We start from the raw sequence: 25,126 nt of genomic DNA, 5'->3' as shown, positions 1-25,126 counted from the left end.
ATCAACTCAGCATAGCTTTGATGCATGCCAAATAAAGGAACCAAACTGGCAAAACTGAATTGGACTGAATTTGGGGGAACCAAGTAGAAGAGGCCTCAGAGGAACCCTAACATAGTGGCGCCGTGACTTGGATCTGCTCGTCTGGAGCTGGTAACATATATACCCTTAGTATGAGGGTCGCAACCTAGGATTAAGAGAAATGGCATTGGTAGGGTTTAAATATGAGGTAGTTAGCATCATGCTGAAGAAGTGGATTAAATCTAAGGGAGGACCCTATAGACTCCCCAGAGAAAGATTAGAGGGATGCAGGTGAAAAAGGAACTCCAGGGAGTGGTAATCAATTTTTAAAAAAAAAAGAATGTTTGGCAGAGCACAGCAGAGGTCTATTGAATGTCACTGACATTTTCAAAAAACAGGACCCATTGACAGCCATAAAAATAGTATCTAGTTTGTTTGTTTTTATACTAATGCAAAGAAAGCCCAGATGAAAGCAGTAGCTTTACAAGGATTATTTATAGTGGCTAAAATGTTACAAACAAAATGTACTACTTTGAAAAATGAATGCTAAAGCATAAAAAGCAAATCAAAGTTGTAGGAGGAGGAAACAAACTAAATGGAAAAGATTCCTAAAATGTTAAAAAAGAAAATCCAAAGTAAAAGGCAGCCACCCTTGAAGGACTGAATTTATAGCTGTGCAGGCAAAGTGTACTAAGTTAAGAAATAAGAGCAAAAATCATAAAAAATAAGCTTAGACTGCGGAGGAAAAGTCAGCTAAGAAATGTGTTATTCTAGGAAATAAAATAGAAGTGTTACAGTCCCAGACTTTAGTAGCTAGTAAGGTCTAGGGAAATGTCTTATTAAACAGTGAAAAACTGAAGTGAGTACTTTAAAAAAAGTACAAGCAGCTACATTTTTGCACAAATTAACACTGGAGATCTTGGAGGGGACTAAATAGTCAGGGGCAGTAAAAGTAATAAAGTGTTAAAAAGGACTTTATTATTTTTACTACCCCTGACTATTTAGTGTTTAAGTGTATAAAATGTTAAAAAGGACTTTAAAGTGTTAAGAAAAAGAAAGAAAGAAAAGAATGCTTGGTTTAATAATGAAACCCAGTTATGGCAATATAACTCAGTGCAGTCATGCCTAATGAAATTCTTAGTAATCAAATTATGCAAAGGAAGGTCAAGTGATGACAACTATCACCACTATGCTTTTCTCTCCAACATGACTTTACAGGCCCTCTAAAAAAAGGGGGGGAGGGGCATTTTGTGTCTGTAATAAATTAATTGTGCTGGCTGCTGCAGGTATAGGGACAATCTGATTTAAATTGTCTGACTATGGATGAGTTAGTTAAAATCACTGAAGGAATTAGGGATTTCTGTATGGCTTAACTGCTTCTGAATGTAGTAGTGGAAATGCAACCTGGGTACAGCAAAGTAGTGGACATGTAACCTGTGTAAAAAAATAATTAAAAGCAATGCAAGGGGCATTGATCAGATCAAACAGCAAATTGTGAAAAAAAGAAAAAAAATGTTTTAAAAAAACTTCTTGTCAAAAAAAGTGAAATGTAACAGTCCACTTACTAAACTCTCAAATAGCTAAAAAAAAAAAAAAAAAAAGAGAAAAAAAAAGAGGAAGTAACAGTAGTAAAACAAAATGTTGCTAAAATACAGCGGTGTTTGGATTTTAGCTGTTTGAGATTTTAGTAAGTTTATGTTACACTCTATATAGTATACATATTTCTGTAATTGCTTTTAAAGAAGTATGGCATTAAGTGAATGTCTTTTAATAATAATATCTTGCGCAATATGTGAGGGATACATGCTATACAAAGTAAAAGCAGCCTCAAGTGATATGGATCAAGAAAACTTGAGCTCTTTTATCATCACAGAAAAGTTAAAAATTTGGCACAAGACAGGTAACACCAGAAGGGTATGAAAATTAATCAGGGTCCAATACCACGAAGTTAAATGTAAAACCACTGTGACTCATACAGTGTGGAAAAAGTTTGTTTTCCCTCCTCAAATACTGTGGAAAGACCATGAAAGCCCCAGACTTGTCCTGCTGTTGGCATCTAGGGGACATTTACGAGTGCAGGGTGTCTGTTTACAGACAGAGTTGCCAGCATGTGAGTTCATTCTTGGGGGACAGTCTCCAAATTTCACAGGTACAGTTGAGATGCTGGGACATTGGTGAAGTAAAAACTGCTCATGCAGGTAATAACAATTATTGTGTGGTGGCTGAAGAAGACCACTTCCAGTACAGACCCAGGGAATGTTATTTTAATTGGCCTATGTTCTGTTTCACACCTAAATTTCCTGTATTAATAAATGAAAAAAGTACCAGTTTTTATATTGTAATTAAAATAAAAGCAAAGTTAAAATTACAGAAGGAGGCTTTAAAGGCAGAACAAGCCTATAATGTCATGGGTGGATAGACCACCAAACCAGGAAGAAGAAGAAGTGGATGAGGCTTTTTAAAACAACTAACAACATAATCCAAAATACACAACTTGGTGGTGATGGGGAACTTCAACTACCCAGATATTCATTGGGAAAATAATACAGCAAGGCAGATTATCCCGCAAGTTCTTGGAATGCATTGGAGACTATTTTTTCTTTCAGAAGGTAGAGAAAGCAACTAGGAGATAGACTGTTCTAGATTTGATTTTGACAAATAGGGAGGAACTGGTTGAGAATTTGAAAGTGGAAGGCAGCTTGGGTGAACGTGATCATGAAATGATAGAGTTCATGATTCTAAGGAATGGTAGGAGGGAAAACAGCAGAATAAAGATGATGGATATCAAGAAGGCAGACTTTAGCAAATTCAGGGAGTTCAAGAGAGTTGGCAGTTTTTGAAAGTGATATTATTTAGGGCACAAGAACAAACTATCCCACTATGTTAGAAAGATAAGAAGTATGGCAAGAGACCACTCTGGCTTAGCCAGGAGATCTTCAGTGATCTGAAACTCAAAAAAGAGTCCTACAAAAAGTGGAAACTAGGTCAAATTACAAAGGATGAATATAGGATCAATATACAAAGGATGAACACAAGCATGTAGGGACAAAATTAGAAAGGCCAAGGCACAAAATGAGATTAAACTAGCTAGAGACATAAAGGGAAACAAGAAAACATCCTACAAATACATTAAAAGCAAGAAGAAAATAAAGGACAGGGTAGGCCCATTACTCAATGAGGGGGAAAGACAATAATAGAAAATGTGGAAATACCAAAAGGGTTAATAGCAATTGGACATCTAACAAAGTGAATGCCAGTGAAAATGAGGTAGGATCTGAGGCTAAAATAAGAAAAGTACAAGTTAAAAGTTACTTAGACAAGTTAGATGTCTTCAAGTTGGCAGGGCCTGATGCAATACATTCTAAAATTCTCAAAGATCTGACTGAAGAGATATCTGAGCAATTAGTGATTATTTTTGAAAACTCATGGAAGATGGGAGAGATTCCAGAGGACTAGAAGAGGGCAAATATAGTGCCAACCTATACAAATGGGAATAAGGACAACCTGGAGAATTACAGGCCAGTCAGCTTCACTTCAGTACCTGAAAAGATAATGGAACAAATAATCAAGCAATCAATTTGCATACACCGAAAAGATAATAAGATGATAAGTAACTGTCAAGAACAAATCATGTCAAACCAAACTAATAGCTTTCTTTGACAGGGTAACAAGCCTTGTGGATGGGGGGAAGTAGTAGATGTGGTATACCTTTACTTTAGTAAGGCTTTTGATACTGTCTTGCATGACCTTCTCATAAACAAACTAGGGAAATATAGCCTAGCTGGAGCTACCTAAAGTTGAGTGCATAGCTGGTTGGAAAAACCATTCCAACAGAGTAGTTATCAATGGTTCACAGTCAAGCTGGCAGGGCAAAACGAGTGGGGTTGTTTTAAGGAGGAGGGTGAAAAATGGTTCTCCTTAACTTCTGAGGATAGAACAAGAAGCAATGGGCTTAAATTGAAGCAAGGGACGATTAAGTTGGAAAATCTTCCTAACTGTGTGGGTAGTTAAGCACTGGAACAAATTGCCTAGGGAGGTTGTGGAATCTCTGTCATTGGAGGGTTTTAAGAACAGGTTAGACAAACACCTGTCAGGAATGGTCTAATTATTACTTAGTCCTACCTTGAGTGCAAGGGACTGGACTAGATGACCTGTTGAGGTAGCTTCCAGTCCTACATTTCTAGGATTCTATGTAGAATTACACTCCAGTGGGCTATACCAAAGGAAGTAAGGTTGCACACTCTGGTTCGTACACTGAGCCTATTGTTAATGTTGATTCAAATAATTATAACTACTGTTGTCTTGGAAATGTGTTGATGGGTAATGAACTTAAAAAAGAAAGCATAGAAAACAGAAATAGAATGCAAATAAAACATATGATAATATAGGAAAGTAGTGGAATGTTGGCCCGGCTTGACATGAATAACTGGACATGGGTGAGATCTCATTTCTTGAGTGACAGGATTAAGGAGGTAAATGGATCAGCAGGCTGGAAATGTAATATCTGCATTAACTAAGATAGGTAAATGGGTCAGTAAGCTAAGAAACGGAATGTCTATACTAGCTAAGAAAAGGGACAACACCCAGGAAACCACTTACAATGGACAAGATAACAATGGATAAGATAAGGATGAGGATGAGGAAAAGAGTAAGTTGTACATGGACAGTGAGTGGACAGAGCATGATGTACAGGCAGTGGTTTCTACAAAGCAATGCCAAAACGAGTGATGCAATGTAAAGTGAATGTATGCATATAAAGAAATGGGGTTTCTGTGTACCATAGGTATGCCCTATGCCCATCCCTTATGGTTCAGTCTGATTAACTCAGCGTAGGTTTGCTATATGCTGGATAAAGGAGCTTAAATGATGAAACTGGAGTTGCACTGAATTCTTAGGGAACACAGTGGAAGAGATCTTGGGGAAACCCCAACAAAAATAATCTGCTCTGTACTGATGGAAACTATATAAATACCATGTGTCATAGCCATAAATGGTGTTAACTGGTGTTGCTCCATTAAATATAACGGAATTATGCTGATTTAAATCAGCTGAGCATCAGTCCTCACATCCTGATTTCATTTTTAAACACTCTTTCTAGCCCTATTGATGTCATATTTTTATTATTATTCTTTTTATTTAGCCAATCACAATATGGACTGAAATAGATTAATGTCAAGTGCTTGGTGTTAAAAAAGAGCTTAATTTCACTCTGTCCATTTACTCTGGACAATTGTTAGTTTCACCATGAATTCGTATGTTTCATTTTAGAGACATTCTGGGATAATTATTAGGAATGTACTAAGTATCTAATTGTAGCATTTGACTGAGTAACTGGAAATGATATTTGTCCAAAGAGAATTTAGAAGCTGAATAATGGAGAGAGCAGTAAATGACAATAATATGTATTTTATTTAATCATTTATTAAAGCAGAATGAAAACAACAAAATAATATAAATATCTAGTCAATCTCATAACCTCACCAGCCTCCACATCTGGATGATATTGCTTTTTATTATATATTGTAATCAATAACTCTCATTCATTTTGGGGGGAAAAATCACTGCAAATTTTCCAGTTTTCATTAATCAAGCATATAGAAATTTCATACAGAATCTCTGAACCCAATGAAAGGCTGTTATTCTAATTTTCTAGAAAGGCATCTTGGCAATTAAGTCCACTGTGAAATGAATTATTTTGTCCTTCATAAAATTATCATTTTTATATTTCTAATAAAATTAAGTGGACTAATGAAGTCTGGGAAGGGAAAAAAACCTTATTCTGAATCATCTTTTGCTTATACTATTGACCAAGAGAGTTATGATAACTTAGGCCAAGATTTTCAAAAGTTACGAGTAATTTTTGGAGCCTCCCAATTTGAGACACTTTAACAGTGCTTAATTCAAAGGATTAACATTCATCACTTTGTGAAAATCAGGGACCTTAAAGGCATCTCAGGTTGGGCACCCACAAATGGAGGCACCCAGAATCACCTGTCACATTCGAAAACCTTGGCCTCAGTTAATAATTACATGATCAAATTCCTTACTAGTTTTATCAAACAAAGGTTGTTGACACCAGCAAAATAATTTTAAAATACAGATTTCAAGAGTGAATATATACTTCTTAAATATATAGTCCATCAGTATCCCTCAATTCAGTCCTGAGCAGTAGAAGATGGGAAGGAACCCACTGAAATAACAGAAATAAAAATACTGAACTGCTATCATATTGATGGAACATGAAGAATGTGATGTCATAGGAAGGGACCAGGAAACAGCAAAGGCTCAGAACTTGTTAACTGAATGTATTTAGTTTATATTCTGTGTTATTTAATATATATGTTACTGAGGTGGAAAAGGTTGAACTCTGAAGTGGCAAAATATGTAGATGGCACAAAATTATTTAGGTTGGTCAAGACTGAAGGACATAGTGAGGAACTTCAGTAGGATCTAATTAAGAAAGCTAATTGAGCAAAGGATGGCAAATGAAATTCATTGTGGACAATGGCAAGGTTGTGCATACTGAAAGAATCTGAATCATCATATACACTACTTTAATGCGTTAGGAAAAGGTCCTAGTCATCATTATGGACAGCTCAATGAAAAAACACTTTCTCCATGCATAGTGATGGTCAAATAAGGCAAAGGATGTTAATTTATATGAAGGAAGAAACAGAGAATAATACTTAACATAATATCATTATATAAAGTGATGGTACACCTCACTGAATTCTGGTCATCCCATCTCGACAAGTATGTAGCAGATATAGTAAATGTCAGAAAGGGGCAATGAAATTTTTTAAAAGCCTGGACAGACTTCCACATGAAGGGACATTGAAAAGGTTAGGTCTGTTTAATTGAGAGAGGTATGAAGATGAAAAGGTGACATGAGAGAGGTATACATAATAATGAATGGGCTAGAGAAGGGCTGAGCGTTCCTATTCATGCCCTATTACCGTACAAGACAAAGTGGGAACCCAATTAAACTAAAAGGCAACATTGTATATATTTATATGTAGGGTGGCTTTCTTAAAAGGGAAATTCTGATTTTGCAGTTTTTTGGCATAATTTGCAATTTGACTGTCTCTTTTTAATCATACCATCTTCATTCAATACTAAATCACTTGAAGCTTGAATTACTTTGTGATGACTTACATTCTCACTCCTCTAATATTAATCAAGAAAAACAAATTTTCCATTTTTAGTAGCTAGTCCTGTATATGTAGAGAGCCCACAGTAAAAGATTTAACAATAGATTCCCACCTGACTAACACAGCTGGCCTGACTGAGTGTGCTCACTGCTCTCATATAGCTCTGATTCCTTGATCGGAACTTTGGGGAATTGTAGTTTGCGGAGGGATCCATGCTGTGGCCCCCAGGCACATCACTTGCAGCTTGAAGGTAGCTCTGACTATAAAAGAGAGAGGGGAAAAAAGAGGAGGCTATAAAAAAAACTCCAGATGGAATCAGTTATGACACTGAAAACAGCAATTTGTATTAGCATCATAAATGCACTCCCTGGGGCCAAATTCTTGATCCACATGAAGAGGCACAGTGCTACTGAAGTCAGGAGAGCTGCATCATTTAATATAAGCAGAGAATTTGGTCTTAAGTTCACTATCAAAATGATTTGAAGCATTCAGCATTTTTACTGTAAATGAATATCACTAATATTCCCCTGGCTACAAATGTTACATTTTACTAAAATAAAATGTGAACATCAATATGAAGAACAACTACTGCAGGAATGGAAATGTTTCTACAGGGATAAAAATCACTCTTCTCTGTCATCCTTTTTTCATCAAGGTGCTGGATTTCAAGATGCCTGATAGGTTAAAAATATCAATACATTTACAGAAGAGCAGCTAAAGAATGTGATTTGTAATGGCACACAGCACAACTGCATAAATCTCCTGAACCGGTCTTTTTACAATGCACCGCTCAAGTTACTTTTCCCTGAGTGTACTGTTGAACCTATGCCACCAACATCATCTCCTGTCCCAGAAGACGGTCTTGTTTAAAGAGGCACTGGCCATGTCTTCCCTGCCAATAAAGGTTTTCTTTTTTCTTTAAACACGATAACTAATCCGCAGTAACTCTCGTAGTGGAGACAAGGCACAAGTAGGGTTTACAATGATGTAGCGAAGCAAGGTCTGCACTATATCCCCAGCTGCAGTTGACCTCCCCTGGCTACATCACATTAAAAACTACAGAGCCTTGTCTCCAGTAGGATTTTACAGCAAGATATTGCATGTCATTATCTCACGGTAAAGTCACACCTTTTTAGGCAGTGAAGACTTGTCAACTTGAGTTAAAAGCAGCTGCCCTCAATTCTCCCCTTGCCAATGTTTGCAGTTTTACTATATAGGCCTGGTCTGCTATGCCCATTGCTGTAACTGTCTTTTATGGGACTAAGAAGGAACTTTCCCTTCACTGCCGGATTGATCAGGATGGGTTTTTTGCCTTTCCCACAGCAGCTCACAGACCCAGTGGGTAGGTCAGGAGGTTAAGGTTCAAGTTGTCGCAACTTAACAGGTGTCATGTGTCCAGGTACTTGTTCGGTAGTGGGTCCGGTTCTGTGATACTTGGCATTGGAAGTGGACTTCAGGAAAGCATCACCTAAGGAAGCTGAGGAATGGGGTTGGAGCTCCCAATGTATTGTACAGCAAGGGGATAGCACCCTTTCCTCAGCCCCTTAACCCTCAGATGGGAGAGGGCCGTGGGATCCCAGCAATGGGCTGGGATAAGCTGTGGAGGGCTTAGGGTCTGACTGCAGCCCTCCACGAGGTGGACATGATTAGGAAAGGAATCATGCCCTGCACTGTACAAGTTGTAGTTCCTAGATAGTTCCTAGATAATTTAATACATTTGCTGCCCATTTAAACCACATCCCTCACATCTTGTCTTTCCTTCCATGTGTCTGGGACAAAGATGCTCATTGCTCCCTCTCCCTTACACCTCATGCACTAGCACAGGCAAGAAAACAACCTGCACTTGTCCTAGTCCAGGACTTGGACTAGATCTGTGCATATTCACAGGGTGCAGGAAAAAGAGCAGTGAGCCTCCGCACCCATTTACAGCATGCTCAAGCACAATGCACAATCTAAGTACACTAGGAGCAGGGAACTCTAACACCAACAAGATATGTCAACACTAGACTTTCTTTTATCTTGAGTTAATTGTCAATTAATTTGAGGTAGTTAGCGCATTGGTAAGTGCCAGTGTGAACACTCCACAAACATTTGTTGCAAACTACAAAAGTTTATTCTTTGCCCAGGCGAAGTAAAGTTCTTTGTCCTAAGTTAGCAGAATCTTATCATTATTAATTATTATTATTATTATTTGTATTATAGCAGCATCTCGGAGCCCCAATCATGGACCAAGACATAACTGTTCTGTATAAACAAGAACACAAAGATGGAATGCTAGTTTTGTTCTTTACCCAAGGCTGATGGGCAATTAATTCATTTGAGGGTTAAAAAAAATACCCTAGTACCAACAAACCCCAACAGTGTTAGGAAACTCAAAATGGGCTGCAATATGGTCCTTTTCAAGAATATCAGGGTTGGAAAGGACCTCAGGAGGTCATCTAGTCCAACCCCCTGCTCAAAGCAGGACCCATCCCCTGACAGATTTTTGTCCCAGATCCCTAAAACGCCCCCTCAAGGATTGAACTCTCAACCTTGGGTTTAGCAGGCCAATGCGTAAACCACTGAGCTATCCCCCCTCCCTTTCCCCCTATGTTGGTATGGCATGGGAACAGCTCATACTGCACTCTGTTAAAATGTATAGCATGTAGCAGCAGCTGCTCTGTGCTCTGACCCAACACTGCTGGAGGTACCCAACATACTGTATTTGCACCACTGTACTTCCTCACCACCCCATTGTAGGCAGTGGGTTAAAGTCAAAGATTGCCTTTTTGCCAAGGAAAAGTCACTTTTCTGATCTCAGTGTCTGCTTCTCAGCAGGCTGCTGAATGGTCTACATAGCTTATTGCAAATAGTGTTAAAATAAATAAAAATAAAAATCATTTTTTTAAATAAAATGAAATAAGCATCAAAGTTTGGTTTCTAATTTGTCCTCACTGGAAATGTATTGGTAGCTATGGGGTTCAATTAATAAACTTTTTATGTAATTTTTCTGCTGATTGGAATGTGGAATAAGATTGACCAAAATTATTTATGGACTAAAATTGGGCAAGTTGTTCCCCTTTATGTTTAAAAAAATCCCACATACTTCCCATGCAGCTTCTTCAGTTTCAACTTTGCATCATTGGGACATGACAGTATAACATTTTCTACATATATGTTCAGCTACAAGACATCACAGAGACTTTCCTAAAGAAGCAAAACAAGGACACCCCAAATAAATATGTCTGACAGTAAAAATAGACATTTCAAAAGAATATACGGACTTAGACTTGTTCTTTGCTTCAAGGTAAAAAGAACACATAGATCAAAGTATGTCATAAGAGGTCACTGATTTTGTGGAACTAACTTGAAACACATAAAATAAGAATAATGGTCCTTATTTGTAAGCACCTAGGCAGATACTTATGTTTGGGACAACGCCCATACTTAAGCTAAACGCATGCTTGAGTGCTTTGTTGAATCAGGGCTTTAGAGATCTACTGATGAAAAGTGGTAATATCCAGTTTTTATTAAAACTTCCTGGATCTTTCAAAATGGAGCTGGATATTTTTAGTTGAGTAAATTGCCTCAAAGTGGGCACCCAAATATGAAGGCACACAGAGCCAAACATTCATTTGGCATAAGGGTAAAATACGACACACAAATTTTCAAAAGTGGCTGCTGTTTCTGGATGTCTTAATTTTGGATGCCCGACGTCAGGTGTCTCAAATTGAGCACCCAAATTCCGTGCCCACTTTTGAAAATTTGGCCTTATGTCAGAGGGAGAATGGAGGCCAAAACACCACTGCCAGCCCCATTTGAGTTTCCTAGCACTATTGTGGTTTGTCTGCACTAGTTCTCATGCTTCAAGTTAACTGACTGCAAATCAGCCTAGAATAAAGAGCAAGTGGTTACATAGGAAAAAGACTTTACTCTACGTACAGGAAAGAATAAATAATTGTGAACGAAAATTGATTTCAGTGACAACTATGAGTTCACAGCACCTCTGAAAATCAGGCAGCCGGTGTCTCAAGTTGGGCACTATGGAATAGCAATGCACAAAATTAGTGAACTCTTCTGAAAATGAGACCTTCAGTCTATAAAGTACTTATTTCTTATACTCACTGGACAGTCATTTTTTAAAGAAAATTTCTGCAACTTTTTTCTTCTGGTTAGAAACAAACTTATGCCAATTAGACACTGAGACACCAGTATTATTTAAGGCATTATTTCGGAGACAGACCTTGTACCCTGCCCTGTGCAGTACTAGATATACCACTGGGCAGGTCTTACTAAAGGGCACTCAGCATCGCCAAATGTTGCTGATGTCACTGCAAGACTGGGTCCCTTGTTATCGCAGTGAAATCATGTTGGAACAGATGCTAATATTGCTAAAACAAAATGAAACCACACAAAATTGATCCAGTGTAAGCTCAAAAGCTTGTCTCTTTCACCTACAAAAATTGGTCGAATAATAGATATTACCTCACCTATCTTGTCTCAAATATCCTGGGACCAACACAGGTACAACAACACTGCATGCACTATCCATGCTTTCCTTTTAGTGTGTCATCATCATTGTTCTCTCTGAACATGGGTCCTTTAAAACGGTTTGGTGTTATTAATGTAGGCTATTTTCCAAAAATGGGTGAAAAACATTTTGGACCCTCTGCATGCTATCAGGTGTTACCAAATCCTGGATTCTCAGACCAGAAACAATCTGAAAAACAGAAAGACTTTGGGCTTCTTCACTGAGATTTGGGTTTTTCCAGGAGTTGAATCACAGAGGCAACATCAAAAAAAAGTGACAATAGAAATAAGACACGTTGTATTATAAAGTGCCAAAAAATCAATTATCAGCAACAGTTAATAACTGTCTTCTTTCTTTGCCACACAATGTAATGGTCTAACAATCTAGTAATTAATTATGGAGATACTCAGTTTCTCAGGAAGTACTGTTATCATAAACCATAATTGACAATTTAAACAGCAATAATTTACTAAGGGAAAAAAAACAGAGTACTGTAGCACCCTAAGCAATTGAGTTTTGATGGATGAGGGATTGGATACTTCCTGATAGTTAAGTAATTTTTCATTTATCAGCACGCAGTAATTTAGTCAAAGGTCTATAGCAGAGTAAAAGAAATATTACAAACGTTAGACACCCATTTAATTAATATTTTGAACTTTTTCTGATCTAAAAAGATACCATAAATTTTTAAATCAGATTAGCATTAAAACATTTATTTCTAAGATATACTCTCAATTTAATTCCTTAGGATAAATGGTTCACTCTATGATGCACATTATGACCCTGATATTAGTTATCAAGGACCAAATAGATAGAGAGACACCAATCACATACAGCAGTTGCCATCAAAAAGTCAGTCTCTATCTTCAGTGCATTTAACGCTCAGTGGTATATGGGATGCAACACAGAGTACGCAGTGTCTCAAATACTACTTTGTGGTAAGTGTTGACTTTTTAATGGCAGCCACAGTGTCTGATGCTGCAGAAACAGAACTCATGACCTTCACAGCCAAAGGTCACAGTTCTACCACTTGATAGAGAAGATAACTGTAATTTATTCTTAGTAGTAGAAGATCTTGTATTCTCCTCACAGACCAATAGCAGAGGGCAAGACAATGCTGGAGAAGATCTAACATTCCATGCAGAACAGCACTGTGGTACATATACACGCATTCCAGTCATGAGGATTGCAGTCACTTCCTCTCCTCTTCCCTTTTTGTAGTGGTGGCTGTTAATGGAGGAGATTTGGCTACCAGCTCTTTGCCTCTTCAGTTGCTTTCCCAGGAATCCAGGCTCTTGTTCCAATGGATAGCCCAGCATCCATAACAGAAACTGGAAACAAGGAACATCTAGCTCTGCCTTGACCATTAGCAACTGCCCCGCAGAGCACAGTGTGAGAACCACTGCCCTAAGAAGAAAGGCTTAGGGGTTATTGAGGATTGCTCAATGCAGATTTCTTAGCAGCACTTAGCATACTAAACTGGTTACTCAGGTGCAACTAAAGAGGGCAACATGTTGTGTTATGATGACATAAATGAACCATGGCATGGCATACCAACTTCTGGAGTACTGTGAACAGATTTGGTCATTTCACCTTGAAGATAAGGTGGATTTTGAACAAGTCCAAAGAAGGACAAGAAGGATAGAGACACAGCAAGAAAAAACATAAGAGCTAGCAAAAACTATTTATCTTGTGTAGATGTACCTGCGCTACTCAAGCTAGTGCACTAGAAATAGCAGCATAGCTGAGGTAGCACTGGTGGTGGCTTGGGCTAGCCACCCGAGTATGTATTCAGTGGGTCTAGGTGGGTACATACTCAGGCGGCTAAGCCAAGCTGCCGCGTGTACTACCTCGACTACATTGCTATTTATAGCACACTAGCTTGAGCAGAGATGTTGGGTACATCTGTATGAGCTAGGAATCAGGTCCCCAGTTTCTAGTGTAGACATAGCCTATCTTAAGTATTTAAAGAGTACCAATTACTGTAGTATTTAGGAACCAGGTCTAATTTTATTTATCCTGAAAAGGAAAAAGGAGGAGATTTGAGAAAATTATGAAAGACTTAGTGAAATGTAATCTGTCCATCTTTTCCTCCTACCCAATTTTAGAAGAAGAAAAAGGAGACACTAAATGAAATTAAAGGGTAGTACTGTAGGTTTAGAACCAACGAAAGGAAGGATTTTTTGTTTTATTGTTTTGGTTTTTTTAAGGTAGCATAATATCTAGTCAACATGTGGAATTCATTGAACCAAGGAATAAACATAAAAACTAGTGTGGCTGAATTTTAAAAGACTGGAATTGCTAATAACATCTGCAGTTAGGAAAGATAAGCTAATATCATGGATGATCAAATATCATGCTGTGCCTAGGGATCCATTTCCTCCAGCATTACACATCTAGCTTTGTACTTTACGGCAGAATTTTCATAAGTTACTGGTGGTTTTCTCAGCTGCCAGAGAAGATATCAAATAGTGTGAACCTTTGTGCCTGCTATGGTCTATTGCTATTTTTATTGCAAAGCTAATTTGAAATCAATAATTTTAATCATAATTTTTAAAGCAGGCATTTCTGAGGCGAGTGAGGTGCTAACTTCATATGATTTATAAATGTCCGTATCTCTTCAGACTATCATCACAAAAGGGTCTCCTGTTGAGTTAACAGCAAGCACTTTTATTTTCAGAAATCTGCCTTCCTTTGCTTTTTATGAGGCTGTTAAACAGCTACAATGGACACAAAAATTATTCATGATACAGTCCAATCCTGGGTTTTAGTAGATTTTAGGCAGTTGCTCACTGGGAACAGGCTGTTTTAACTTACTGCTGGTCTTCACTACGTGGAGAGCGACGCTGCAATCGATGCAGCAGGGGTCAATCTAATGGGTTTAGTAAAGACGTGCTAAATCGACGGCAGAGCACTCTCCGGTCGACCCCAGTACTCCACCTCTCCGAGAAGAGTAAGGGAAGTCGACTAGAGAGCGTCTCCCATCGACACAACACAAGGAAGACACTGGGGTAAGTTGACCTAAGCTATGTTGACACCAGCTACGTTATTCACATAGCTGGAGTAGCGTAACTTAGGTCGACTTACCCCAGTAGTGAAGACAAGCCCTTGGACACCTCTCTGGAGTTATTCTGGGAGTTGGTTCAGCCTCTGGAGCAGCCCACCACAAGAAGGGTGCAAACGGCACCTTAAAACCATGTTAGTGCGCTCCCCAGGGTGGTGAGTTCTGTGCTTAGAGGCGAAGCACAGAATCTCACCGTTGAGTTCTTAAAATTCCACCAAGTTTATGAAGGGTGTGTCTGATTTACAGGAACCCAATGTCATTCAATGGAATTCACTTTGAGGGCAAAACATGCCCTGTAGGACTTAGGAAATTGTAATGTTCCAACACCGTATTTCTGACTTTTAAAAAAAATGTCCAGGATCACCACTGTATTAGTCCAAAATCTAAGAATGAACGATAACATTAAAGAAAATACAACCACCTTTAACTGTCAATAAATGAAATGGAGAAGCATTATTCTGTGATAAAAATGTAACATAAAATTTGTTAAAGACCTGAGACTTAACAAGCAGGTATATTAATGTTAGCAGTGTTTCATCAGTCGTCATAACCTATTTTATTGAGGGATTTGCATTTCAATGGATATTAATTTCTCTACCCGGATGTATCTTAATTCTATGTTTGGATTTACATAAAAAGCTCATAAACGTGGATCTTACAAATGAAGAGTGCCATTCTGTAGAAGCTGAGATTCACACAGTGATTGTGGAGCCCTGCTGAAGTCAATGGGGCTGTCTGCATGGGAGAGTGGATGTATCCACCTTCAGTCAATTGCAAACCCTGGACTATAGATACTAAGTTTGACTTTCCCTTAAGGATAGAATAGCTATTTTGGGTTCCTTGAAAGACAGCAGGTGTCTATAAATCTAGTTAATTTCTCAATAGTGGAAAATTTACTTTCTAAGCTTTGCCAAACTATAATAGTTTCTTTTTGGTCTGACTATGATAGAGATCAGGTTTGGGGCCAAATGAAATTAAAAAGGTTTTCTGTGTAGGAAAGTAGCCATCTATTTCCCTTTTTTGACAAACTCATCTTAGATACTGCACATTCGAGTTATTAAAATGAGACCATGTTAGGAACAGGGCATAGGATGTTGTTTCTTTCCCTGTGAAATTTCTATTAATTATTGGAAGGAACCGGAGATCCTCTTTTTTATGTCAGAGAAATTAAATGCCTTCTTAATTCTATAATTTTATCTTCAAAGGAGCAATACTTAAAGATGATTTAATGGCTGATTGTTATGGTGAACTATTTATGATGTAAAATTTTGAAAATTATTTTTTAAAAGTTGGTTCTGTTTAGCTGTGATTAATGTATTTAGGCAGTAGCACTACCAACACTGTGATTTATATCATAACTCCGTATGAAGAATATTTTTATTGTAGCAATTTTCTAATCATTACCCTCACTTCATGATTTGCTTCCCAAAACGGTGGCCTACAGAAATCATAGATATAGGATAAAATTGTCAAAAGTCTCTAAACGACTTAGGCACCTAAGTCCCATTTACTTTCAATTAAACTTAGGCTTCTAAGTCACTTAGGTACTTTTGAAAACTTTATCTATTTTCTCTGAGGGGCTGCTTCTCATATTCTTCTGCTTTTATTTGATTTATTTTTCCATTATGTACGTATCTATATTTTTGTAACAGGCCCTGATTCAGCAAAACATTTAAACATGAGCTAAAGTCCATCTGTATTGAGCAAGGCACTTAAGCACGTGCTTAAGTTCCATTATAGTTGATGAGATTTAAGCACACAAGTGCTTTACTGAATAGGGCCCTCACAAGATGACTTCATGTAACTTAAAAAAATGAAATAAAAGTCACATCAGGAAAACCAGAATTTAATATATGCATTTTTTTCTGCTTCTCTAACTAAAAACATTTTATTTTTCAAATTCTTTCCTCCGGCAGAGAGCATTTATACACACTGACTTTTTATTGTAGGAGATTAAATAAGAAAAAAACAAAAACACCTCTTGACTCAGCCTTTTAAATTAAAAGAAAAGTAAAAGTAAGATACAGTACAAGTTGAGAGCAGAAGTTAACAGGCAACTTTGTTTGGGGAAAAAAAGGCTTTGTCATCAGAAGTTGTAAATTCATGGTTGTGATACTTGCCCTTGTAAATGATTATTTCTGCACATCATTGGGCTGAATTACAGCTTTGTGAAACAATGCTGTTTTATTCCTGGGAAGCCTTCACACATTCTTGTCAGAGCCTGAAGATCTACCCTTATCACCCACTGACATTCCCATCTGGTGCCTTGGATTTCAAGCCAATAACATAGTGATAGTGTTCACTACCATTCAGGAGATTTGGGTTAGATTACTTCCTGGGTTTGGAGTGAATGCTGGTGAAGGGCAACATGCTCAGCAACTGGGGGAACAAGGTATCCTGCATTGTTCAAGAGCAACCACTATTCTTTCTGCAAGGAAGAATGGATGGAAATTCCTTCTGACCCCATAAAATAGTGATATTCAACAGGTAGCCCATAGGCCAAATGTGACCTGTTAAGGCTTCCTGTGTGGCCCACCAGCTCTCCTTAAAAATATTTATAATTAAATTCATGAACAGTGATGCTCAGCCTATCATTTGCCTATGACTTCCTTAGTAAGTAACTTACTGGTAGTGCTTAATTTGTAATGAAAGAAGTGCCAGGCTCAGCCCTGGCAAGCCCCAGCACAAATGAAGCACTGGCTGGGGGCTAGAGAATGGCCGGATGCCGGGGTTATGAACTGCCAATCTTAGAGGTGCCGGTGCTCAGCCCCGGAACAAATTAAGCATTGCTTACTGGATCTTAAGTTCTCAAGGTTGCATTGGCTATGATTGAGACACCACCTATTTTTCATTAGTGATGGAAATGGAGCCAAAAATGAATGTGAGTGGGAGTAAACATCAGAAAGTCGACAGCAAAAACCGAGCTTTTAACCCAATCTGGACAGTGGATTTTCTTTTTATTATGCCACCTCATTTAAACACAAAACCTTTGTATTTAATATGCCAAACCACTGTATCCATCTATAAGGTGGTCAGCATGAGGCACCACTTTGAATCAAAGCACAGTAACTTCAACACGGCCTATCCTCCTGGCAGTGTTGCAAGACGTGACAAAACTGAAAATCTTCATATCACACTTCAAATGTCATTCTCACAACATCAGTGACTGTGCAGGAAAAAGCAACAGCTGCTCAGAGACATGTGGGGAAGCAGAGTGAGGGTAGCCAGCTTCAGCAGTGTTACTGAGGTCAGTCTGTGTGACCATGCAAGCCAAGCAGCAAATCTGGGGGGAAGGCACATGACCCTGCATGTCCCCCTCTCCCATGCATCGCCTTTGCACTGCTTCTCTTCGGATAACGTTGGTACTAGCTAAAAAGAAAAAGCCTTTCCTGGATGCCAAGTCTGCGAAAGAGTGCACGCTGGAAATGCTGGAGGAGCTTTTTCCCGGAGACAAAAACAAAGATGACATTGCGAACCATGTGAAGCAAGATCCCCCTCTGATCCCATGGCAGTATGAAGATGGGAGGTAATTTATGAGGATTATTTGTCAACCCTTCTTTCTGATTAAAAAAACTGCCAAATACATGTCTCTTGCAATGGACGAATCAAGCGACTGAAGTGACACTGCCCAGCTATCACTGTTTGTTACATTTTATGATGGTAAAATTCTCAAGGAAGAAGTTTTGTGCTTAATATCATTAGAAACCTACACAGGAGAGATCATTTTTGAAAAGGTAAAAGGCATTTTTGAGAAAAACGGTTTAGATCTGCAGAAAGTAAACTTGCTTGTTACACATGGAGGTCCCTCCAGGACACGGAAAGAGAAGGGCTTTGCTTCACATTTGGCAGCAATACACCCATCATTCACCAGACTGTCCTGGGCGGTAAGTTGTCTGGGGACTTGAAAAAAACAATGGGTATTGTAATGAGATTGATGAACTACATATGCTCAATTTCTAGCTTGCAACATCATCTTTTCAAAGCTCTTTTACATGACGTTTCAGCTGAATACAGTGACCTGTAGTAGCACAACAGTGTTAGCTGGTTAAGTGGGAGATGCATGTTACAAAGGCTTTGTGAACTTCAAAAAGAAAGAATAGAATTTCTTTCAAACCACAAGACCAACAAGGCTTGCAAGTTCCTGGAAATTATGAATGATGTCCCCTCTATGTCACGGGTAGCTTTTCTGTGGAATATTACTGGTCACTTCAATTCCCTCAACTTACAGCTCCAAGGCTGTGCAAGCAGTGTTGGGGATCTGTCTGAAAAAGTGTGTGGCTTTTAGAGGAATCTTGAAATCTTTCAGACAAGCTTAACAGAAAAGGTGTTGCACTTTCCCACATGTGTTGTTTCTACAGATGAAATTTAGAAGAAAACTGTAGTAGAACGAGAAAACTAGACACATGAGGCCTGGTATGAGGCCTAAGGCCTGAACTAAAGTAGTCAGGCCCTGCTGATATAAAGCAAAATCAGGCTGTGAGCAGAAGTCAGGTCCTGTTACAAAACATGCCAACTTGCCGGTTCCCAGAACCTGGCAAGAACAGGGTTGGGATTTCAAAAACGCAAATGTTCCTAAGTAGTGCTAGGCACAGGACACTCATGTAAACACATTCCAAAAGGGTGGTACCAGAACACACTGATACCAAGTATGGTATAAACACACTCCCCGAAGATAATAGGGACACACTGACTCCCCTTGAAGATAAGATCAGGATAACAGCTGATGGAAAGAGATGTTTTCATCGAACCAACATGTACAACGCAGAGTGATAACTAACCACGTCAGAGGGGCAACAAGTAACTTGTTTGTAACAGTATACAAAAGAGGGGTCACAGAAGGTGTGTCTTTGTCCAGCTGCAAAGGGAATGGAAAGTAACACTAGTATAATTGTAGCACATGTATGCCCATTACAATGTAATAGTACACTGTAATTGTAATTGATCCAGGAAGTTAGGAACTTTATTGACAATAAACCTGGCGGAGTGTCTTTGCTACTGAACAGAATCTGTGGAATCTTGGGCAGTTCAATCGGAGCCCGCCGTACAGGTTATCTGGCCAGAGCCAGTGCAGCACGCAGAGAACACACACACACGAAGCAAACAACTGACGACAAAAACAATGTAAGAAATCCTACCCAATCTGACTGAAATTTTTAAAATGTGATTTGAGAATTTTAAAATTCCCAAGGATTTGCTTTTATTTGTTCCTGAGTGGTTTGCTGGCTCTGCCGAGGGACCTCGCCCTTCTAATGCAAAGACCATTCGTGATTCATTGATGAACGTGTCTTTCAATTAGAAACTGTAAAGCTCCAGAGCTCAGATGCCTTCAAAACAAAATTCAAAGAAAGTGGAACTTTGTGATTTCTGGACTCAATAGGCTGAGCAGTTTCGGAATAGCCAGAATCTAGCCAGCTATCTTTTAATGATGTTCAGATCAACGTACCTCTGCGAATCTGGATTTTCTACCATGAACATTATAAAAAACCACCACCACAATCATGTGACAGATGAGCATCTTCACCAATGCATGAGCCTTGCCCTGACCGCCTACAAATCACTCTTCACAAAACTTGCCAGTGATCGTCGATGTCGCTTCCCCATTAGAGATTGCCACAAACACAGGTAATAATGTTGATTTATCAACTTCGTTGGAAGATAGAAAAGTAATACTTACGTTGTAATTAAAGTCTTTATGTATTGGCAGCTGAAGTTTTTTTTTTTTTTGCCAGCCTTCTGCAAAAATGGCCTGCAAAATGGCCTGCTTCTTGACATAAAATTCTCAAATTGGTCCATGGGGAGATCTAATTGAATATCACTGGCATAAAAGATACTTTTTATTTCACAGGTTCATGGATTCCAAGGCTGGAATGGATCATTGTGATCATCTAGTCTGACCTCCTGTATAGCACAGGCCACTTAACTTCCCCAAAATAATGCTTAGAATAAATCTTTCAGACAAACATCCAACCATGATTTAAAAATTGACAGTGATGGAGAATCCACCACAGCCCTTGTAAATTGTTTCAAGAGCTAATTATTCTCACTTTAAAAAATCACACCTTATTTCCAGTCTGAATTTGTCCAGTTTCAACGTCCAGCCATTAGCCAGATGGCTTGCTCTTCAGCACTGCAAAACATCTCTTTTCCCAGGGGCTAAGCCTTTTGCCCCTCAAGCATTCTCTCCCAACCGAGGGAGCAGTCTAACCCAGATCTCCTGAATCACAGTAGAGAAAGTAGCTATGCCACTGGCCTGGCAATTACCCTGTTAGTTTGATAAGGCTTTGTAACAAGCTATCAAACTGCTCTTGGTAAATCTCCGCTTTCATCCCTTTGGGTAGGTCTAGATGAGGAAAAAAACTCGCTGCATGGCTGCGGCTGGCCCGAGTCAGCTAACTTTGGCTTCTGGGCCTCGGGCTGCAAGGCTAAAAATTGCTTTGTAGATGTTCAGGCTTGGGCTGGAGACCAAGCTCTGGGACCTTGCAACTCTAGCCTGAGCCTGAATATCTACACAGGAATTTTTCAGCCCCAGAGCCTCAGCCCTGCAAACCCGAGTCAGCTGACCTGGGGGAACTGTGGGTTTTTTGTCCCTGTATAGACGTACCGTCCGAGACTCCTAGCTGGCTGCTAGTTCACTGCAGAAACTTGGAAAGCTGCTAATGAAGTGTGCAGCTGGACTTCTACTGTCAGGAGGATGAATAAAAGCAAAGATTAATAAAAAGAGCAAATACAAGATTAACATAATTTTTCTGCTGCTAATTATTCTTCCCATCTCCTCAGCTGAAATTATTCCCTCAGCACCACCCTCTAAAGAAGCCACGTCTAAAATAAATACAGAACATATTTTAAAAAATAAGTTTTAAACTTAATAATTTAAACAGGGATGGATCAGCTACATGCTGCAAAGGGTGATAGTGAAATAGTGCATTAATTAATATAGCATGGAAGCAGGATTAAATTTGGCCCCTGCACGATCCTTCACAAGACTACCCAAAGGCAAGCTTCCTGTCTGCATGCCTACCAAGCAGTATTTCATCAAAAGGATGCTATATCCAAACTCACCATAACTGCCACCACCCTGGGAGCTTCGGGTGTTGGCCACTGTCAGAGGCAGATGGTTGCAGAAAAGATCCTGTACAACAAATCCCATATTTCTTTTTTGTTCTTATATTTTTATGTTATACTTGGGCTATAAAGGATTAAGCTTCAGCAGGAAGTTCAAATGTTTAAAGTGACACTATGCAATGTCATATTTCCTGTTCACTCCAATGGACTCACTCAAACACATAGACAGTAGAGTCTCTCCTGAATACAGAATACTGAATACAGCCAGGCTAGATTATAGCAGAATCAATACTGTGCTTATTTAATGTTATTTCTTATAGTTAGTCAAATAAATAATTTGTCCTAAATACCTGTCAGATTCATAAATGAAATATCACAACACATACCATATGTATCCAATGTATATGGAGGATCTATTGCTATAGTAAAGTCTGTTATTTAGAGAAGAAGTAGGCAAAATACTGTATACACAACACATTGTCATTTTTATTGTTACCTCACCTAGCTCATTTCACGTCACTCTTCATGTTTGCAAAGGTAAGTTTCTCTTGAGTGGCTTCAAAAGCATAATGGAAAACACTAGCACCACATGATTATTCATCTACATGACTGTTGCCAATAAGATCAGAAAATCTATAACTTGAGGTTAAATGCTTTTCTACCAGCAAACAGTGGATTGAATTGAAAAAGTTGGTGATTTACTTCCTAAAGTCCATATTTTGATGTAGGATCCCAGATTATATATCAGGCAGCCCCCTTGCAAACTGAACCACAAAGCAAAATATGTTGAATTTTTCCACTCCTGACAAAAGGAAATTGAGACAATTTCCAAGGCAAATATGAGCATTGGCACTATTCCAAGAAGGAACAAACATGAAATAGGACAGATATTTGAATCCGCTTCTGCTTCCAACACAGAAGGCTTTATTATATTATATTTTACTTAAATACAGTAAATTACACTGGTAAGTTTTTCACACAATGTTATAGCAGTAGGATTTGCACTATTCGAGTGTTTGCATCTGTCAGATGAGAGACTAAGGGACAGATTTTTAAAGGGATTTAAAGGTATGCTAGCTTTTGAAAAACCCACTAGATGAGCCTACCTGCCTCTTTAGCCACCTAAATATTTAAAAAAAACCTCTGCCTTAGGACTTGTCTACACTTAAAATGTCAGTGCAGGTTTTTTTTTTTGGGTCAAAGACATTAGTGCTCTTGTAGAGCTCAATTCTGAACCATTTTATGTACTGGAACAAGGGAGTAAGGAGTATAAGTACCTACTTACTTCTCTGTACAAGCTACCTGATCACGGTGGACAAGCCAATCAATGCAGCTGAGCTGGTGCACCAGAGGACATAACCTGTACCTGGTACTGGGCAAGTTGATAACTAGGAATCAGAAAATGGCTCTCAGTCACAATCTTGTTCATGGTCTGGTCCTGAGACAGTTCACGTACGTGCTGCCCTTGGCTCAGGGCTTGTGGCAAAGCCACAAATAAACCTTTAATCATTTTCTACAATGCTAAAATGAACCTGCTCCTGCTCCAGTTGAAATCAACAGCAAATCTGCCAATGATTTCCGTCGTTTCTAGTATACTGCATTAGTACTGTTCTGTGTTTTTAATATTTTTGTTTTGTACAGTATATTTGCAAAACATGGCAAAATCGATAGACTGTTTTCACAATGACCTATTGATAAACTCCTGCATTATGAATACAGTGGATTATAAAAAGCTCCCCTTTATAACATATAACTTATTTAAATATGTGTAATTTTTGATTTCTAAGAAGAAAACAGAATGTCCTTCACGTTGCACAAATAAATAGAGCACTACACTCTTAGAACTGTCTTCTGAAGCAAGATTTTAGATTCCATGTTGCTTTCATGACACTGGTTATTGTAAGTATTGTGAACATTATTTTTCCTCCAATCTGTTAACTAAATTCTGTTATTTAATGAAGCCAAACAGATTATACTTTGGTTGAGGTTTTTTATTATTACTATTATTATTATAAAAGTGTGCATCACTAAGGTACTTCATATAACATCTACAGCACAGCTGGTGGATAAAGGTAAAATTGTCAGTCAGTCTCATTCTCAATTTCTTCGCTTGGTGATTAATGGAAGTTGCAGAGTTGGAGCTATGCTACCACTTTGAACATTTACCTCTCAAAAATACTTAAATGTATAGTTTTGTAGCGGTACATTAAAAAAAAAGACAAATAAAAACCTACTAGAAGCACAAGTCTGTCTCCATTATGTAAATACATATCTAGACAATTATAATATGTACATTACTTATTTGATAGACCACCCATTATGAATGCTCAGAAAAACATGTTATACTGTTTTTTAAATGAGTGTGATACAATATACTTGATACATGGGAAAGTTGCTATATGGAAAGCATCGTGTTGATAACTAAAAGTTATAGATGATATAAAAGTAGTAGTGTTGTATTTTTTGCGGTGTATATATATATATATATTTCATGAAAACCGTTTGTTGTAATCACATCAAAACATCATAAAAAAATGACCTGAGTCATTATGGCTTTCAGTAAGATATGCGACAAAGTTTGGGGAAGCTTACTTTTGGTGATCTCCAAGTGGTCTCTGTCCAATGGATTTTAATAATGACTCTGGTCGAACCGCTACCTTTGGTGATGTTTTAGGGCTAGTGTCAGAATCTCCGCTTTCCTCATCTCCCATGGCTTTAATATAACTCCCACTTCTCATTCTCCTGCAGGGGATCTCCTCGTCTTTACCGCCAACAGGGTACCCTCCCCATTCATCTTGAGGCACCTGGTACCAAACACAAAATATGCAGGAATCTCATCATATTTTAAGAGACAGCCTTAGATATTCCACACTTCAAAGACAAGTCATTTAGGTTTGACCCTTGAGGCACAATGTCATTGGGTAAAATTTTCAAAAGTTCCTAAGTGATTTAAGTAACTGAAAAGCATTCTGGTTACTGGCATACAAGTGGGTCCCTATTTGCTTTATTTCATTTCTCAATTTCCTATATTAAGGATGAATTGCAGCCTCTGGTGTAAACAAACTTTTCCAAGTGTCCATAAGTTATTGTAACAACTTGATTTTGCTCTGAGATTTTCACTGCTTTGTCTCAGCTCTAAGATGATTTTTTTTAAAAAGTGTGAGAAAAATCAGTTCAGTTGTTTTTGAGTAATTCAAGTAAGAAAAAGCCTACTTTCCCCATATGCTCCAATCTGAAATTCTGTACTTCTATAACTCAAAAATGGCTGAAAGCTGAACACGTTAAAAACAAGTTTATATTTTGAGATTCTTATTTGTGACT

At 38.4% G+C, this 25,126-nt stretch overlaps 1 protein-coding gene across 15 annotated transcripts in view; it reads right to left on the bottom strand.

Moving 5' to 3' along the window:
* Nucleotides 1–25,126, bottom strand: part of DLGAP2 (DLG associated protein 2) — a 655,212-nt gene that overhangs the window by 64,607 nt on the left and 565,479 nt on the right. For all 15 annotated transcript variants that reach the window (XM_008163720.3, XM_065590150.1, XM_005289668.5 and 12 more), the window contains 2 exons: nt 24,398–24,609; nt 7,282–7,429 (listed from right to left, as the gene is read on the bottom strand). In XM_008163720.3, coding sequence (XP_008161942.1) covers nt 7,282–7,429; nt 24,398–24,609 — 360 coding nt within the window. The remainder of the gene's footprint in view (nt 1–7,281; nt 7,430–24,397; nt 24,610–25,126) is intronic.

This window comes from Chrysemys picta, chromosome 3 (assembly GCF_011386835.1).
Source record: "Chrysemys picta bellii isolate R12L10 chromosome 3, ASM1138683v2, whole genome shotgun sequence".
NCBI classification, from domain to species: domain Eukaryota; kingdom Metazoa; phylum Chordata; order Testudines; family Emydidae; genus Chrysemys; species Chrysemys picta.
Note: the sequence above shows the minus strand (reverse complement) of the source record. Positions and strands in the feature narration are given on the sequence as shown.